The 19,275-nt window shown below is 44.8% G+C and overlaps 1 protein-coding gene across 2 annotated transcripts in view; it reads left to right on the top strand.

Annotated features, from left to right (window-relative positions):
- LPIN1 (lipin 1) overlaps positions 1–19,275 on the top strand; it is a 94,305-nt gene that overhangs the window by 20,148 nt on the left and 54,882 nt on the right. For both annotated transcript variants that reach the window (XM_028722560.2, XM_028722561.2), the window contains exon 2: positions 13,732–13,788. In XM_028722560.2, coding sequence (XP_028578393.2) covers positions 13,732–13,788 — 57 coding nt within the window. The remainder of the gene's footprint in view (positions 1–13,731; positions 13,789–19,275) is intronic.

Raw genomic sequence — 19,275 nt, 5'->3', positions numbered from 1 at the left:
ATGGGCTCCCTCGTAAGGTGGTGGACTCTCCTTCCTTGGAGATTTTAAAGCAGAGGTTGGACAGCCCTCTGCCAAGGATGCTTTAGTTGTGATTCCTGCATTGCAGGGGGCTGGACTTGATGACCCTTATGGTCCCTTCGAACTCAACAATTCTATTTTTCTATTCTATGTGCTGACCAGGAGAAAAAGGCCTGCCGAGTTCAGTGGAACCCACTGAGTTCAGTGGAACTGAGTTCAACAGGGGTGCAGCCTGAAAAGTTCCTTTATCTTGCCTTCTGATGTTTGCTTTCCTTAACACAGTTTGCCTCTCTGCTTGGATTGTTATGTATTAACTTTCTCCTGGCCTGAAGTGGTTTTGAAAACCTATTTACACCAGAGAGGCAAGGCAGCCAGTCAGCATATCTGTGTAAGGGGACATGGAAGAATGAAGTATGTAACTGCAGTTGGCAGAGGCCACTCAGTGGGTTGTGTTATTTTGTTTTAAACAAGCCAGCAAAGTTGTGGTGTGCTTTGATTGGCTCGGATGAGCCACCTCCCACTTCTCAGAAGCCGTTCGGAACAGACTGTAGATACGTGGAAAGAAATGCAGGATGTACTTGGTCGTAAACTTGGAATTCTCTTTCTGCTTGAGGAATCAATAGCTAAAGGACAAAGTGCCTAAGATTCCTTTCACATCTTAAAACCTGGCAAACACACACACAAACACTTGTGTGATACAACTACAAAGCCCTTTTCTTTGACTGCAGCACTGCTTCTTTTAATTCAATGAGTTGTTTTTTGTCAACTTCCGCAGTAGGATTGCACCCGCTGTAGTTTCAAACGCTATTAAATAAACCCTTTTCTTTTCTTTTCATCACCACTGCAGCTCATTTTCATGGTGTCTCTTTTAATCCAGGCCTTGGAGGAATGTGCAAAGCTTGTTTACTTTCTGCATACGAATTTATCAGTTGGTTGCTATTTTAACCGTTTACTGTCTATTCTGTCTTATTGCTTCTTGGCGCGTTGCAACTCACACTGCGCTGGGCCTTTGGTGAAGTGTGGATAATAACTATGCTAAACGAATGCAATAAATGAATGCCCCCCCCCCCGGGATATTGATTAACAGCTGCAAGCTAATTGCACAGAGGGTTGAGGAAGAAGAAAAGCTAAGGGTGATTTCAGGTGATGCTGATAGAGTGCCCAGCCGCAGAGTCCCGCCCCACTCCTGGTGTGTCTAACTGCTGAGTGGTAAAAATGAATGGACATAACAACTGTCTGGGATTTAAACAGCCACAGCTTTCAGATGTAGGAAGCTTTGGCATAGGCATTGGTTGGGTATTCCTCTCAGGCACCCTGCAGGAGGACTGAGCCATGACAGGGTCTATTTGGTGGTGGATCCATCGCAAAACGCAGGTTTACGCGGTTGGCCCCCAAACGCTGAGGCTCTTTGGACAGAGACTTCCCTCCAGACTTGGCTCTTTGGACAGAGACTTCCCTCCAGACTCCTCTGACAGGGTACCCTGTTAACACCGCTGCAGGGATGAAAAACGATAGGATTCTGTCTAAGGCCTAAGTCGCCAAAGTTGTGACTAGTGCTATGGGAAGACAAAACCTGCAGAGAGGGGGAAATCCCTTCCCGGCTCCGAATACGGCAACTGTCAGAAGACCACAGCAAAGCCCGGCTAGCTGAAAAGAAACGGTTAGAGCAGTAATCAATGAAAGGAGGGGAAGGGTGGGTGATGCTCTCGGCCGACTGGATGCTGTGCAGAGTGGTTGGCTGGGCTAAGTAAATGGCCGTGCCCCCACCAGGGCTGCCACGGATTGGCTCGTTTGGTCAGTTCAATGCAATTCTAATCTATGCATTCCTTCTATGGAATTGAGAGTTGTTGCGTGAAAAGCACCAATGAAACAACATGTTTTCCAGGGAAAGCTGCTGAGCAAATGCAAAACTGCTCAAACCCATTCTTTTTAGGCACGGGACAAGGGGAAGTGTGGACGAACCCTTAGATGCAAAAAGGGCAGTGAAATATACTTGGAGTCGAGAGTGGATTTCATGCTCTTTATTCAGCTCATAGTGGTGAGGAGGAATGAATGTTCCCCCAAAGTATCTGCTTTATATACATTATTTACACAATGGGCTGCACGTGATTGGCTAATTCCAGAATTCTCCTGTAGGCCAATCAGGTTGTGGATTCACTTCCATCTGGAGCTGGATTGGGTGGCGCCTGCAGACCAATCATACTGCTGCATTGCTCTAGGACCAATCAGACAGCTGCATTCTGAATCCTATTGTTCTAGGACCAATCAGACTGCTGCATTTTGGATCCTATTGTCCTAGGACCAATCAGACTGCTGCATTTTGGATCCTATTCAACTCAGTACATAACAGGCAGCAAGGAAGATCAATTGCAGATATCCAATACACCATTGACTCTTTATTTCTGCTCCTACTTCCTGTTCTCCCAGTTTCAGAAAGCTGCCTTATATCACTAGCCCATCTGCTCACCATTGTGTATTCTGTGCCATCTGGAAGCAGCTCTCCAGGGTTTCCTTGCCCTGAAGTCATATTTCTGTCACAATGCATCTACTGCAAGTCAAGGATCAATATGAGGCATCTAAGAAAGGGCTGGCAAAAGGGCTGAGTCATTCAACAATTTTTCCACCTGGGCTTTATTGCACTGGCAGTTCTGTAGCGCTGCTGCAGGCCACAGACACCATCTTTTCAATGACTCATAAATCCAAGGTCTTCATTACTTGAGATGCATCAAAAGTTGTGACATTTGGCTCCTTGGGCAGCTTCTCAGCTGAGTAACTATATTTGTCCTTTCCTTCAGGTTCTCCCGACTGTTTCCTTAGACATAAAAGGATTTTGCAATACGCTAGGCAATACTGTAGGTTACATTTCCTATGTGTAATATAGGTGCGTGCATGTCTGTCTCTGTCAGAGACTCTGATGAAAGTAAAGCCAGACTTAGGTCATTGAGTTTGAGGCTTGATGACGCTCTTGTGGGAACAAGATTGTCAGAGTTCCTTGGAAGGTCTATGAGAGAAGTGAAGGGCTTGGGTGGTCCAAAAGGGAGCATAAGAGGCTTGGATGACTTTTGTGCATAATTTGGCAGATATATGGCAATCCAATGCACTGCGTTCTATCTGGGGGAAGAAATTCAAAGTTGTATTTAAGACCCATGGTACCTGAATAGGAGATTTCACTGGAAACCTGCCTTTTCAAATGATCATCTTAGCAAATTACATAGATCGAGAGAGACACTGTGTGTGTACGAGAGAGTGAGAGAGATTTGGTTTTAATTTATTTAAATGTGTGAATTGAATGTTATGGATGTAATATTTGGTGTTGAAATGATAATAAATATCTTAATATGAAATAAACAGAACACGAAGTATTTTTTCCAGAGGACCCCAATGTCTTGCTCGCAAAAAAGCTTCAGTTTTGTGGAAATCACATTTCTCAGCACTTAACATCCAAATTATTGTTGCTAATAGAGTAAATGATTAGAAGAATATGACTGAAAAAAAGAGAGAGACTGGTTTAGACACAGAACATAGAAGAAAGTGAGATGGGCCTTAGTGGAAAAGAACTTTCCATCTTTGGTTCTAGCTCTTTATTCTGAGATTTAACTCATTTCCTCAAATACCCAGAAAAGGCGGCTAAAACCTCAAAACAATTTCATAGGATAGCACTCCAACACGAAAGTAACTCTGTACAGGAACTATAGGCGGAACTAATATTGCATCTATGATGATGAAATGCTGGGTGCAAGAGAGAGAAAATATGTCAAAGGCATCATGGACCAGTCAAGAGAGTCATCCACAGATTATAAGAAAACGACATTTAATCTCTATTGGTGGGAGTGGTAGGGTCAAAGTTTGCTAGCAAGTTATGCAAGCTGCTGAAGGTGGTGACCAGACTCAAAAAACTGGTTTAGGCTGGTAAGGGGAACTCCAAATTCACACAATGTGATCTCAGGTTCAAAATACTAAAACTATAATTTGCAGCTTTACCCCTTCAGGGTAAGTGTGGTGAACCTTCTCTGTGCTCCTCCCAATAGTTCCTCACACCCCAGTAAGTGTGGAGCATATCTGGAGGGGCCAATAGTTCCCCACACCTGGGAACTGAGCCTAGGTTCCCTTTGTCTCTGGTGCTTCAGTCCTCCCTCAGCTGCAATAGATCTGATGGCTGTAACCAACTCATCATCCACAGGGGACTCTAGCACTGCTCTTGTGGTCCTTTACTGGACCTTTGAGAGTCACTGTCAAGTAACTTAAGGCTAAGTTGTGCTCAGACAATTTGCCTAGAGGATGGCCATCTCCATCTGTCCAGAGCTCAAGCAATGGGTGGGGCAATGCTCTTACTTCTGTGATGTTTTACAAATGTTTTAATAGGGGCTGAGAGGCATTGAAGAAAATACTGTTACGGTCTGAAGACTTGTTCAGGTTTTCAGCCTCAGATCCACCTTCCTCTCCCACCCTGCTTTTCTTCCTTGCCAGTTTATTTCCATGATGCATTCTTTGCCTGAGACAATCGCAAAGAAACGTTTACAAGAAAACTGGACCAGTGGTGTCCAAACTTTTTTCAAAGAGGGCCAGATTTGATGAAGTGAAGGGCCCTGAGGGCCAACCAAAGGGCCAACCTAAGTTATTGAGCTTTTTTTAGGACTGAAGTTGTTGAGGTTTATTTAGGATCTTACCCCAGTAAATATACTGCCACAGGGGTGGATTAAACCATCCGATGGGCCGGATTAGGCCCCAGAGGCAGACTTTGGACATGCCTGATCTAGACAAACATCTCTCCCAGCCATAAGCTTCCGCAAGGCTTTCGTGCTCTGCTCATGGCCATATTTACTATCAAGTGCACATGGGCAGAAACAAACGGCTCACTGTGCTTGTTCCAAGAACAGTACAAGCTGAGTATTGACATTTGAGTGATGAATGCTTTTTGTTTCGCGTTCTCCTTGGTGCGTTGCCCTGAGATCCGGTGACTGTGTTTTCACATCTCAAACCCATTCTTCAGAGCTTGTAAACATGAGCATTGACCTGAGGTGAGCTCAGCTGTCAGGCTTGCCTGGCCACAATGTATGTGCCAAAGTCGGATGATACATGTTCCTCTTAGTGTGGAATCTTAAAAAGAGATAGGAACAGGTTTAGCCTGAGTAAAAGCATGTGAAACAGGAAGAAAGATCCTGCAGTCCATCTATATCAAAGCATAGGTGAGGGGTTGGGAACCTCAGGCCCACAAGCTGAATGTGGTCCTCTAGGCCACACCCCTTACCCAGGCCACACCCCTCTCTGGTCCTGTTTTGCATTCCAAGGGTTTTTGCCTGGCTGGAATGTGTCCTTGAACCCTGATCATGCTTCTTGCTTGCATGAATGGAGGATAAAGAGTAGCGTGGGAGGAATGTGTAGGATGTAGAAAAAACTAGACTACTATACAAAAGTGGAATTTACAACCCCTTTTGCTATTGGTCCTGACCACCACTGGCTTGTGTATTGGGGTGGATGCTGCCAGGTTCCCATTCCAAAACACAACAAGGACTCTCACTTGAAAGCAAGGAAGAGATTTCCATTCAGGCTGATAGTGATGAAAGTTTCACAGCGAGCGCAAGTTCCAGAAGATTCCAAGGAACATGACCTAAGCAAGAGGTTCATAACGTAACAGAAGATACGAAGCTGTCCCAACATTTCACACTGCCCTCCTGCCAAGCTGTTAAAGATGAGGCAGGGTGAGCTGACCCAAGAGTTTGCTGCGTGCACACATGCACGCTCCATTTGGTCTGATGTGTCTGATACCACTTATGAAGGCAGTGCCTTGTTCTTCATGACATCTTCTGCTGCCATCTTCTCTTGTTCTGTCCTTCCCTCTGGCTGGTCTCGGTCCGCTTCTCTCCCTGGTGAGGCTGTGTGCTCCACTGGAGGGCAGTGGAGAAAGCCATCAGAACTACTTTCCCCTCTTTGACATCTAGGGTCACAAGGGGAGGATCAGTCTTCCAGCCCCTTATCTCTTCCACTCCCTTTTTCCTCCTCTTCCTCCTGGTCCATCTGGGGCTGCCAAGGGGCTCATGACAGTTGCCCACCCATATTTCCCCTCTACCAAAGTATGCCCCCAAAGCAGAGTCGCTGAGCATGTGCATGTTTACATGAATACATTTTCTTGTGGGGTAGCCATGTTAGTCTGTTGCAGCCAAAGAAACCAAGGCTATACATTTTGTATATTCACAGGCTCTGGGCAGAGAATACACTAAAGGCAGGACATTTGAGGATGTTGCCACTGCTTCCCCACCCTTCTCATATGTGTGCTCTCTGTATGCCGTTTGAACATCTGGATAAGACTAGACTCAGTGATTCTAGAAACCATGAACCCATGTTTGTTTATTTTAACCACATCAAGAAACAAAATAGTCTGGCATTCTGAGGTTTTCAATGTTTAGTGCACTTATAGATATTAAAGGTAAAGGTGACCCCTGATCATTAGGTCTAGTCGTGACCATCTCTGGGGTTGCGGCGCTCATCTCGCTTTATTGGCCAAGGGAGCCGACATACAGCTTCCGAGTCATGTGGCCAGCATGACTAAGCCACTTCTGGCAAACCAGAGCAGCTCACGGAAATGCTGTTTACCTTCCCGCCAGAGCAGTACCTATTTATCTACTTGCACTTTGACGTGCTTTCGAACTGCTAGGTTGGCAGGAGCAGGGACCGAGCAATGGGAGCTCACCCCGTCGCGGGGATTTGAACCGCCAACCTTCTGATTGGCAAGTCCTAGGCTCTGTGGTTTAACCCACAGCGCCACCCACGTCCCTAATAGATATTACTACCTGATAATTAAATGAGTCTTCATCATCTTTTAATTTCAATAACAGCACCCCAAAGGATCCATAACTTCTATTTAATGGAGCTATATATTGTATTAGAGAAGCAATTTTCTGTTTAGTTTATTGCTCATCCTAAAAGCTTTATGGATCTTAACTCTGTACTTCAGTACATCATTCAACCTTGTTTTTTTCTGGTTTTTTAAAAGGACTATTAATCCATGCCTACTTTGTTGGATCCGCCCCCGCCCCCCCATTATCCACATGCTTCAAAAACATATTGCTAACAAAATTCACAACAATACTGTATAAGTAAATTATTGTCAGCCTGATAATCAGATCAGTTACCTCACTCACTCTGGGACATTTCTGAAACTCTAGGAATGTTTTACTTTTGTTCCTCTCAGAATGAAACATTAACACTAATAGCCAGTATCATTAATATAATTCATATCATTCTGCATCTAAACTGATTCAGCTGGAGTTTCATTAATTGTTTTCTGATAAACTAATAAAATGTTAGATAACTACTATGCCAATATTTATTCACTTACTGGCCTACGCAAGGAGAGGATATTCAATGAAACATCTTCAGAGGAATATTTAACTTTATAGCTGGCAAGGTTTGACAGTAGAATTTGGCAAAGGAATGTTTTTAATAAACTGGGAGAGATCAGTTTCCTCATAACGCAACCGCTGTAACAAAACAAATGGATTTCTCAATGGCTATATGACATCATGTGGTCCCTACCTCATGCTCAAATAAAACAGCTGCGTCAGAAATCAATAATTCAAAGAATTATTATGCCATCAAGTCTCTGTGCTTTGGCCCTCTGCGTCTCACTCTCTCCCCTTTCCTGGGCTGAAATCTAAACCTTCTTTGTGCTGGGCTGGCATGTGTGTGTGTGTGTGAATTGGGCAGAGATGTCCCTCTACTCAGGTCTGCTACTAGTACTATCCATGTGCTATTCTTGGAGAAGGCATTTGTGTTGAAGCAAGAGTGGGGGGGGGGGCGTCTGTGTCAGCCCCACCCCCATGTTGCATCCCTGGACCAAACCCAGCCATGAATGCCTGTGTGTTGTGATTATCGTCATGGATTTCAGGGGGGTGGGGCTAGCCCTGGGATGTGATGTCAGGAGTGGGGCCAGGAGTGCAGCCCTACTCCCGTTGCTGCGTCATCCCACGAGTGCCAATACACACAAGCAACATGTGACTACTGTCCAGGAGACAAGCTGCTCTTCAGTTTACAAAGCAGGTTGGGCCACATCCGCATATGGATCTGTCGTGTAGCAACAAGATGCTGAGCTCTGCCCTTGTACCCAGGTCTCTCTTGGAGACACAAGGCTCCCTTTGCAGTTTCTGATTCTCATTCCCTTTCAGTTCTTTCCTAGTCAAACTTTTGATTGCTTGGGTTACTTTGTGTTGCCCATTGCTGCAGACAGGTGTTCCATGTTGCATACCCTCCAACGTTTCTCCGATGAAAATAGGGGCATTCTATTCCATCATCATCATTTTATTTATACCCCACCCATCTGACTGGGTTGCCCCGGACACTCTGGGAGGCTTGCAGCATATATAAAAACATAATAAAACTATACAGGGCTGCCTTAGGATGTCTTCTAACGGTTGTATAGTTACTTATCTCCTTGGCTCGAAAGTCGTATAACTCCATACCCTCCAAAATTTCTCCAATGAAAATAGGGATGTCCTAATGGAAAACCGGACATTCCGGGATCAAATAAAAAAACAGAACAGCTTCTGTAAATCCGGGACTGTCCCTGGTAAAACAGGGACTCTTGGAGGGTCTGATGTTGCCTTTGAATCTATTTTCTTAGATCCTGTAATTATATCTACTGAACACGGATGTGTTTGCACCAGTGTTTGTGAGACATAAAATAACTCATTTTTAAAAAAATAAATGAGAATTGGTACTTGGTCACAACCTGAAATCCTGTGTTCTCTGCAACATTCCGGATTCAAATGCGACTGTGTGGTATCTGAGTGTTGTGCTATCTGGATGTTATTTATAACTTTGCATTGCAGAGGAGTGTCAAGTGGCGTTCAACAGTGCCCTTGGCAAGGTGCCCAGCTTGTCACGGGCTGGTTATATCACTACATGAAGAAAGTTGTTTTTGAGACTGAGCATACAGTGTTGTTTTCAAAGAATTGCCATCGTCAGTCTGCTTCCAAAGGCTGCGCGATTGCGTCACGTATTGTGACACGCTGCTCAGCTGCCAGACCCAAACAGACTCCTAGGCCCAGCGCCTGAGCTTGAGAAGTACATTTGAATGGATGCGCACAGGCCCAGCATATTGATGGAAGAGCAATGTGGTTCACTTCCCCTTTCAACGCAAACCGACCTTATTCCCAGTTCCTGAAAAAGTACGCCAACTGGAATGGAGCTTACCTCTGAATATTCAGCAGTCATTTCCATGTATATTGCAAACTAATTCCCTCCCTCCCTGGAAGCAAATAACATGGAAATAAGCACTAAACTTGTGCTAGATCCCAGTATATTTCTAGGAGTCCATTTTATATTGTGTGAAAGTTCAAATATAATGAACCGCGGGTGGCGCTGTGGGTAAAAGCCAGTGTGGTGTAGTGGTTAAGAGCGGTAGTCTGCTAATCTGGGGAACCGGGTTCGCGTCTCCGCTCCTCCACTTGCAGCTGCTGGGTGACCTTGGGCCAGTCACACTTCTCTGAAGTCTCTCAGCCCCACTCACCTCACAGAGTGTTTGTTGTGGGGGAGGAAGGGAAAGGAGAATGTTAGCCGCTTTGAGACTCCTTAAAGGGAGTGAAAGGCGGGATATCAAATCCAAACTCTTCTTCTTCTTCTAAAAGCCTCAGTGCCTAGGGCTTGCCGATCGAAAGGTCGGTGGTTCGAATCCCCGCGGCGGGGTGCGCTCCCGTTGCTCGGTCCCAGCGCCTGCCAACCTAACAGTTCGAAAGCACCCCCAGGTGCAAGTAGATAAATAGGGACCGCTTACTAGCGGGAAGGTAAACGGCGTTTCCGTGTGCTGCGCTGGCTCGCCAGATGCAGCTTGTCACACTGGCCACGTGACCCGGAAGTGTCTCCGGACAGCGCTGGCCCCTGGCCTCTTAAGTGAGATGGGCGCACAACCCCAGAGTCTGTCAAGACTGGCCCGTATGGGCAGGGGTACCTTTACCTTTTAAGCACTAAACTTGTGCTAGATCCCAGTATATTTCTAGGAGTCCATTTTATATTGTGTGAAAGTTCAAATATAATGAACCAAAATGAACAGTTATGGAAATGTTGAGGGGAAACGAACGAACTGCCATGAGAATACTGCTTTCCTGGTGTATATTTTGCTCTAAGGGACTTAGTGTGGTCAGAATCGAGTTTTCACTTCCAGAGTTAACACTAAATACATTACTTTTGGTAAATGAGCCACCATAGCCGCTAGAGGGCCGTGAAAATTTGTGTCCCAGGCTTTTTAGACTCGTTTACCCAAACCAAAGGGGCACATTGGTTGCCAGATGTGACTCCCCCCCCCCCACAACTCTCCTATCCCACTACCAGTGTTAAGAAAGTTATTCAGGAAGAAGACTGGATTAGGCCAATTGCCATCTTGTCAAACATCCTGTTCTTACAGTAGCCAACCAGAAGCCTGTGGGAAGCCCACAAGATAAAATTAGTGTATGTGCGAGAGACATTATAGAGATTTTCTATAAATATTTTGAATAAAGCACAACTCACATGCAGAAATAAGGCCATACTGATTTCAGTGCTGGTGTGCATACAAATGCAACACGTTTACTCTTCTGCCTAGCCTGGTCAATCTCACATCATAGAATCGTACAGTCGGAGGGTCATCTAGTCCAACCCCCCTGCAATGCAGGAATACACAGTTATCCTATACGGGGATCGAACCTGCAACCTTGGCATTATCATACTCTAACTGACAACTTTACGTTTTACTTTTGTTTCAACTAAATAACGGGCATTATCCCACCCTAAAATTAAGCACTTTTAAGCCCCATTAATCAGGAGAGAATTATGCACAAGCATTTAACCTCTCCTCTTGAAATCAATGGGACTGAGAAGCTCTCAGTTTGCCTGGATTTTACTCAGACCATCTATTGACCCATTGGCATTTCAGCCTCCGCAAGTTGTTAGCAAAGCAACCAAATGATAACTTGAAATTGTTTCATCAGAGTCAGTATTAGTACTTCCGCCCGGTGGTTCCACTGCTACCTCAAGGCAGTATGATGACTTTGTATAAACACATGATGAAAGCAGAGGGCTGTTAATTGGAAGGCGCTCGGGTCTAATTATTTTCTTTACAATATTGAGCAAGCTATTTAATATCATAGTTTCCTCAGTCTCCTTAGCTGCAATACAAGGTCAATGGCCACCTCTGGCCAAGTGTTGTAAAGCTCATTACACTGATTTTTTTATTTATTTAAAGAACAGCATCTGCAGTTGTACACCTCTGCAGAAATTTGTGTTGTGATTGGCTGATGGCAAATGATCCTTTACTAGGCTTCAGTGACCCATCGAAAGGCTACTTGGCAGGTTGAGACACAACAGCAGAAAGAGGTAACCTAGGTATAACCCTCCAGGTGTCCCTATTTTCTGGGGACAGTCCCAGAATTAGAAAAGCCATCCCGGCTCTTCTGATTTGATTCTGGAACGTCCCTATTTCCCCTGCCAGTGCTGCCACCATGAAGCTCAGGGTGGAAGATGAGCTGGCACTTTTCTCAAGCAGTGGTGGTAACGAGGGAGCCTCCTGTTGGCTCTCCATGGCCAACAGCCTCTTCCTCCCTCGGGCAGCTCTTTGTGGCTGCTGGAGAGGCTGCCGCCATCAAAGTTCAACCCTGTGTGATGTGTCAACTCTGAGGGGCAGTTAGAGGGCAGGGAAGAAAGTGGGAGCAGAGTGGGTTGCAAGGAGTCTTTTGGTGTTTTTTTAATGCTTTGTGTGCCCATGTTTAATCTTGCCCCTTTCTAAAATTTATTTATTGGTATGTGTTTTCCTTTTTGTAGATCTACCAAAGAGTCAAATCAAATCAAACTGGGATTAAGGGGTTTCCTCAGGATGATGGAGGGCGTGTGTGCTCTGTCCCGTTGGTGGAGCAGTGGTAGCACTTGCCCATCTTCTGACAGGAAATGCTTTGTTGGGAGGTGACCAAAAAATGGGGGGTTGAAGAGGGTCAGTCGAGGAGACTGAAAAAAGTCTCTATTTTCCTCCCAACTCCCATCAGCCCTAGCAAGCCAATGGCCAGGATGATGGGAGGTGGTGTCCCCAACATCTGTAAGGCTGCAGGTTATCTATCCTTGCCCCAGAACACCTAATAGGTTGGTTCTAGATTAAATCAATGTACAGTCATACCTCGGGTTAAATTTGCTTCAAGTTGAGCACGTTCGAGTTGCGCTCCGTGGCAACCCGGAAGTAACGGAGCACGTTACTTCCGGGTTTTGCCGCTTGCGCATGTGCATACGCTCAAAATCACGTGCATGTGCAGAAGCGGCGAAAAGTGATGCGCGCATGCGCAGACGTGCCATCGCTAGATACGTTTACCTCTAGATGCGAACGGGGCTCCGGAACGAATCCCATTCGTATCTAGAGGTACCACTGTATTTGCTCCAATTATGACTGCATCTGGATGCAGCAACCCACGTTCTCCGCAGTTAATGTCAGAACCTGTCTAATTACCCTACTTATCTCCCTTAGCTATGTGGCCTCCACAAAGCCCTGCTTTTTGTTACCCACAATCTAATTTCAGTGTGATTGTTCCAGTATTTGTTTGCCGATGCACTCTGAAATTAGATTGCAATCGAAGGCTGTGCCTGAAAAGTATTTAGCACATTGCCGAGTGCTCTTGAAAGAAACAAAACAGGATTAGACATCTTTGTTCATTAGCTGAGAACCAGATGTGAGACAGACAAGCCCTGCTTGTAAACTTCTGAGAGGCAATCAGCTGCCGCTGTTTGAAACAGACAGACCTTTACAGTCCAATTCACCTGGGAAGTTACAGTGGTACCTCTGGTTAAGAACTTAATTCATTCCGGAGGTCCGTTCTTAACCTGAAACTGTTCTTAACCTGAGGTACCACTTTAGCTAATGGGGCCTCCTGCTGCTGCTGAGCGATTTCTGTTCTCATCATGAGGTAAAGTTCTTAACCTGAGGTACTACTTCCGGGTTAGAGGAGTCTGTAACCTGAAGCGTTTGTAACCCAAAGCGTTTGTAACTCGAGGTACCGCTGTATTATGTTCTCAACATATATAGAGAATGGAGAGGCCCTTTGCAGACACTGACTTGGATCCTAAGTGGACTTAACATTTATGCAAGGAAAGTTCCCTTGTCTCCAACTCCCCTGAAGCAACTTCAATAAAGCCTATATTGAGGTCAAAGGACCTGCCTGAACAATATGGTATAGGGTGTGAGGTAAAGGAGGATATGCCCCTGTGATGTGTGTGAGTGACATCTGCACCCCACAGGGTGTGCCAATGTGATGTGCATGCGCACTTGCCGATGTGACACGTGCATGCCCTCGACACCCACTGTCATGGGGCAAGGTGGCATGTCTATTTCTGCCCATTCCCTGCAACAACTGCCACTTTTTGTGCCATATTCTATACTGTTCTGGAGGGTTCCTCAATCTTCAGGTGCAGCTGGGAGGGGGCAGCTTGGGGGAGGGGTCCACAGTGCAGAACTACCGTACCTTCTGCTAACCCAAGACCACTCCGGCACACAAGGAACCCAGTGTTTTCAAACATATGTGGCCAACAGGGCTTTTACAGCTGCAGTGAACACCTGAGCAACCACTTTGCAGCAAAGATTTACAACAAATGTCGTAGAAAAAGTACTTCTGAGTAAGAAGAGCCAGAAATCACTACAAGGGGTTTGCAGATGGGTGTACTAACAATGGATTACACTTAGCTGAATGACTCTTTCTTTTTTGGTTTCAGATTCCTCTGATGAAAGATCCTGGCTGGATCCGAAATGTCTGGACTTGCAACCTGAATGTGAGTTATTTTTATTCTATTTGCATTGATTTCATTGGCTGATCTAAGATTTGTAAGCGTTGGGTTCTGTGGTTAAGCAGGTGAGTTGTACCATGCTCAGCAGATCAAGAATTATTAGATTCCACATAAAACATTATGGGGTTTTCCCCTCAGTGGCAATCAACTCACATTCACAAACAACAGAGATTAGAATCTGCAAAACAGGCATGAGAAAGCCGCAAGCTAAACTTATTGCAACCCTCCATACTTAAGTTGTTTTCAAAATGAGTCATCTGTGCCACCTCATATGGTTCTTTGTATGGGCTGATTAACTTATAGCCAACCACAGCCACTGTGTCACATGCCAGGAGGGAAGCCTATCAGAGAAGAAACAGTAGAAACAGATGTTCTCAGGTTATAAAGCACAGCTGGAAAAAAGCCACATACACTGGGAGGGGAAAAGCTGCTACTACATATCAGCAAATATGGACCTGCTTCGAAGGTTGATTATAAGTCAGTTTCAGTTTCTTTCAGTTTCCTGTTTCTCTTTTTCTTTTAAATAAGTTTTATTAGGGTTTATAGAGAAAAATAGGAAGCTTAATATCAAATATCTTTCCCCCTTTTTATTTGAACCAAGTCCTTGATCTAACCACAGTGGACCCTCTAGTTAAATACTGCTCTGGATACGTAACTTTCGGGTTGTGAACGTGGCAAACCTGGAAGTGTATACTTCTGGGTTTCGCCCTGCGCGCATGTGCAGAAGCGCTCTGTGCGTGTGCACAGAAGCAGCGCCTCTGCCTACAGACTTTTTGGGTTGTGGACGGACCCCCGGAATGAATTTAATTCGTATCTGGAGGGTTCACTGTACAGTATAATAAAAACATAAAGAAATAAAGATGGGAGAAAGGAGTAGAAAAAGAGAGAAATAAAGAACCACCCTTTTGGCCCCCCCCCCACTACTCCACTGTTTTTGTCCCTCTACTTTCCCCAGGAAAACTTGCTCTTTAACACTGGCTCAGAACAAATGGCAATTTGGGTTTTCTGTGGATAACCATTGGCTCTGATTCAGCAGTAAAGAACAGGTTTTCGGAGGTAAATCACCGGAGCAAAAAGAAAGTGATTGGACACAGCATTTTAAAGCACAGACCTGGGCCTGGAAATGTGGCACAAAAGGAAGCCTGGGTGAGACCTGTGTTAGGTCCACAATTACCTTTCCTGCACTCTTTCTGAGCACAGTCCACAATTTAAAGCTCTGTCCGATCCCCCTTGTGTGTTTTGTTCCAGAGCTCTCCCCATGAAAACCTGCTCTTCAAAGCTCAATCAGAGCAAATGTCAATCTGCGGGGGGAAACCCAAATTGACGTTGGCTCCGATTCAGCTTTAAAGAGCGGATTTTCACAAAAAAAAGCTTGGGGCAAAAAACAACAACACTCTGACACAGAGCGTTAAGGCATGGATCTCTGCCTGGACAGAACAGAGCAAATATAAGTGTGGATAAGCCCTTAGTCTGTTGCAACAAAGGGTTCTGTGGGACTTTAAAAACATGCACATTTATTACGGTGTAAGCTTTTGTGGACTGCAGTCTACTTCATCAGATGCAGGAAAATATTATATTTGGCACACACAGCCACTCTCTGTCCAAGTCCATGTGGAAAAGGGTGGTATTCTTAGCTTGTGGGATAGTGCAAGTTTTGGCTTGGAATCTTAGGCACCCTTTATTTGGGAGTCAGCCATGCTAGAGACCGTGGAAAACTTCTGAGTAAACAGGCACTGTATATTTCTTTTGTGGTTGTTCTATGGTACTCTGATATCTAAGTAATAGCTTTGGTGCTCTTAAGCAGGATTAGCAGCATCAGGAAATATTTTCTTATCCTTGCCATGGGAAAATATTCCCTGGGAAAACAAAGGCTTTGCTTTAAAATGCACGAAGAAGTCTTTGTCTGGAATGCACTCAAGGTCTCCTAGTTTCTTCACCCCCTCTTTGATGTTGTCAGAAAGTATTTTATTTAAAACAAAAAGTGCAGGCTTGGGAGTGCCGTGCAAATAATAGACTGATGGCACTTGTCTGAAGTGGAAGGAAGCCACCCTAACCCCTCAATCCCTCAGTGTTAGAGCTTTCAACAGTGCTTCTGTTTTATGCACGGTTCTGAAACACGGGTTAGCATTTCAGCTCCCACATACATGTTGAGTATTGTTACTTTCCCCACTTTTGGGTGGGTGTAACTAGGGTCAGGTCACTGGAAGTGGGATATCTAATCAACAGAGGCACCAGCTTCTCCAGAGGATCAGGGATTTTTAAAACCATCATCACCACTTAAATAGAGATAGCGCCTGCCTGATATGTAATGAGACAGAGCTCCAAAGCATAGCTACTGCCACACTAAAAATCCCAATTTGCGCTCTGTGCAGAACAGACCTGCTGATTAGTATTTTAATATTTTTTTTGGAAGCTGCCCAGAGTGGCTGGGGAAGCCCAGCCAGAATGGGCGGGGTACAAATAATATATTATTATTATTATTATTATTATTATTATTATTATTATTATTACTATTACTATGAGATGGTATCTGCAGGAATATCTCTCTTGCAGAACCCAGTAAGCAGTTGGTGAGGCAATCTTTTTGGTATCCTGGTCCCATTTTGTTTTAGATATCCTGGTCCCCTTAGCCAACCCTCCTAGTTTTTTTGTGTTTTTGTTTTTTAACGGGAGACCTGGAACATGAAGTTCCAATGGCTCCTCACTTTGGTCATGGCATGTGTCATAAGCACACAGATATCCCTTAGTCTTATTTCCAGCAAACATTGCTTATTCTCCCATCTCCACTGCATGCAGGTGGGATTTCTTGGAATCCTCATTATCGCAGCTGCCAAAGATGGCGGCCAATCAGGGCAGAGTTCCAACAGGAAAAGGAAGTGCTGAGCTGTTGCATAGCAACGCTGGTGCTAGTGTTGATGTGTTTTCTTACTGCTGGATGTCAGTGGTTCTTTTTTTCAGTTTTCTAGACTGGGCTACAGAAAGGCGCATGCGTTCTCAACCTTAAGAAGTTGTGGTGGCAAGCTGTAGTGGAGTCGCAAGTCAGGGAACGATCTTCTTGGTGTATACGTGCGAGGTATCTGAAGGGTGTCAACTGCAACTACTGCCTGTACCAGAGATGTGGGGCCTATGGTACCCCAGATGTGGTTTGACTACTACTCGCATCATACCGAATCACTGTCTATGCTGGCTGAAGCTGATGGGAGTTCAGCATCTTCTGGAGTGCCACAGGTCCTCCATTTCTGGCTCACTACTCTCTTTTATCAGACAAGGGCTGCAAAATCTATATACACTTAGCTGGGAGTGAGCCCCACTTACTTTTGAGAGGACATGCTGCAGTATAAATTACCGTATTCCAACAGGTCTAAGGAGTGTGCCAATGCAAGAGTGTTGCTTGACGGTTTGGAATCTTACCCCTGCCTTTGGGCTAAAGGGAAAGGCAGAGAAGCACTGTGGGCTGGAACCAGTTTTGCAGTTTGAATTGGGAGAGGTGGAGAGACTGAAGAGTTTTAGGTGGAGCCAGCTAAAACCGGGATGCAGCAGCAGCCTGAGGTGTGCTGCGCTGTGACAGACAGGTTTCCTGTCTCCAGCTTCTATATTTGTTGATAAAGCGAATGCTAAATGTCTCTATTAAGTCTTCAGTGAGGTCTTGTTCAAAAGAAAACTAACATAATACATCGAAGTCGGTATAGAAATAATGTATATAAATGTCTGTTAGGAAAAATAAACTGGGAGTGGGTTGTATAAAAGGAAAGTAACATATTACAAAGGAGAACATAATTAAGAATCTTATTCTGCTACCACAGCTAATGCTAATTTAGCAGGACGTACTTGTAATCCACGGGTGGCGCTGTGGGTTAAACCACAGAGCCTAGGATTTGCCGATCAGAAGGTCACCAGTTCGAATCCCCGTGACGGGGTGAGCTCCCGTTGCTCGGTCCCTGCTCCTGCCAACCTAGCAGTTCGACTGGACCTAATGGTCAGGGGTCCCTTTACCTTTACCTGCAATCTTTAACTGGACCAGGAGTTAAAATCCCATTGATTCTCTCATTTTCCTTCCATATCTTCCTTTCCTCTCATCACTCTCATTTGAAGTACTTCTGAAAACATCATTGTCTTCCTGTGGATGATGCCACAATGAAAGCTTTTAACAATAGAGGTTTTCCTAAGACAGGGGCAGCTTGGGAAGGGTGGAGGCCAGGCTTGAAGGATTTAAGGGGAAAAGGGGGCGTGGTGGAAGGATGGAGAAAGAATAAGAGCCTGGAAAAGAAAAGATGGCCACCACACAAATTGGGAAGCCTACACTAGGCTAATTCAAATGGAGAGCCCCAAAGAACTTAAGACACCCCCAGTTCTCCACCCTCAAGAATCCAGGTACAGACAAGTCCATCCAGCATGTCAAGTCTCCCAGTCATTATCAATTACAGGCAGATCTGATGAACTAGACCAAGGTGAGAATACTGTTTGAAATGGTATAAAATGAGATACATATATTTCTTTTGTTGCTTTTAAGACAATCAGGTTTGCCAGTTTCTTTTGGGGTGATGGGGAACCCAACCCTCGTTCTTGGTAATGTGAAACAAAAGTGAAGTGCAAATTTGGACGACAGACACATTCTGAAAGGGCACAGAAGTAAATATAGTCACCTCCTGCTCTGGTGTTGCTTGCATTTGAGAATTTCTGCTAAAAAAATGCCCCTCCTTCCAATGAAGGATTTCCCCCTGAAAATGTGTCAGGTGTGGAATAAAGCCCATTTCTAGTACCTGGAGTTCTTCCCCTCTTTTTCTGCATGTATTTAGGTATGTCCAGAGCAGAACAACCTTTGTTAGATATGTGTTATACATGTGAAGGTTGGGAAAAAAACCACCGTATAAATGCAGTATGTTCTTTTGCATGCCATAGAGAACTAGAATTGCTAACAGGTTCCTAAAAGCAAATGCTTGAGAACCTCAAGGTCTCCTTGTGACACCAATATTTGTTTCTGATGATCTTCCTTCTTCCCACTTGTTTACCGCTTCTGTCCATCTGTCCAGATTTCATTCTGGCACTAGGTGTCTGTGCCTCTCACCCTGTTTCCTGTACCGAGGTTGTCTTTGAGCAACTAGACTAACCAGTTCAAGAAATCATATTGTAACCTCCATGGCTGACCTAGCACAACAGCAGAAATGCAGAAAGTGTGGTTGAGGGCAAATGCAGAATTTATTTGACCTGTCTGCTTATGCTTGAGTTATCTATGCATCTGGGCCAGCGCTGCTGGGTTATGTTAGCTGAGAAGTAAATCTCACTTGGTTGGAGCGAAATTCTAATGTGTGGCAGTCAATTTTTCAGAAGGTCTACTGCACGTATGTAGAAAATTTAGCACACTTTAGGCAGGTTGGGCATGGAGCTAATTGTAAGCTCCCAGCTCCACCTGCTTCCATATGTTTAGAATGATGCCTAAATTGTGTGCTTACCATGTGTGCATTCAGATGCATG

The sequence above is a fragment of the Podarcis muralis genome, chromosome 3, assembly GCF_964188315.1.
Source record: "Podarcis muralis chromosome 3, rPodMur119.hap1.1, whole genome shotgun sequence".
NCBI classification, from domain to species: domain Eukaryota; kingdom Metazoa; phylum Chordata; class Lepidosauria; order Squamata; family Lacertidae; genus Podarcis; species Podarcis muralis.
This window is presented reverse-complemented; position numbering and strand designations above follow the sequence as displayed.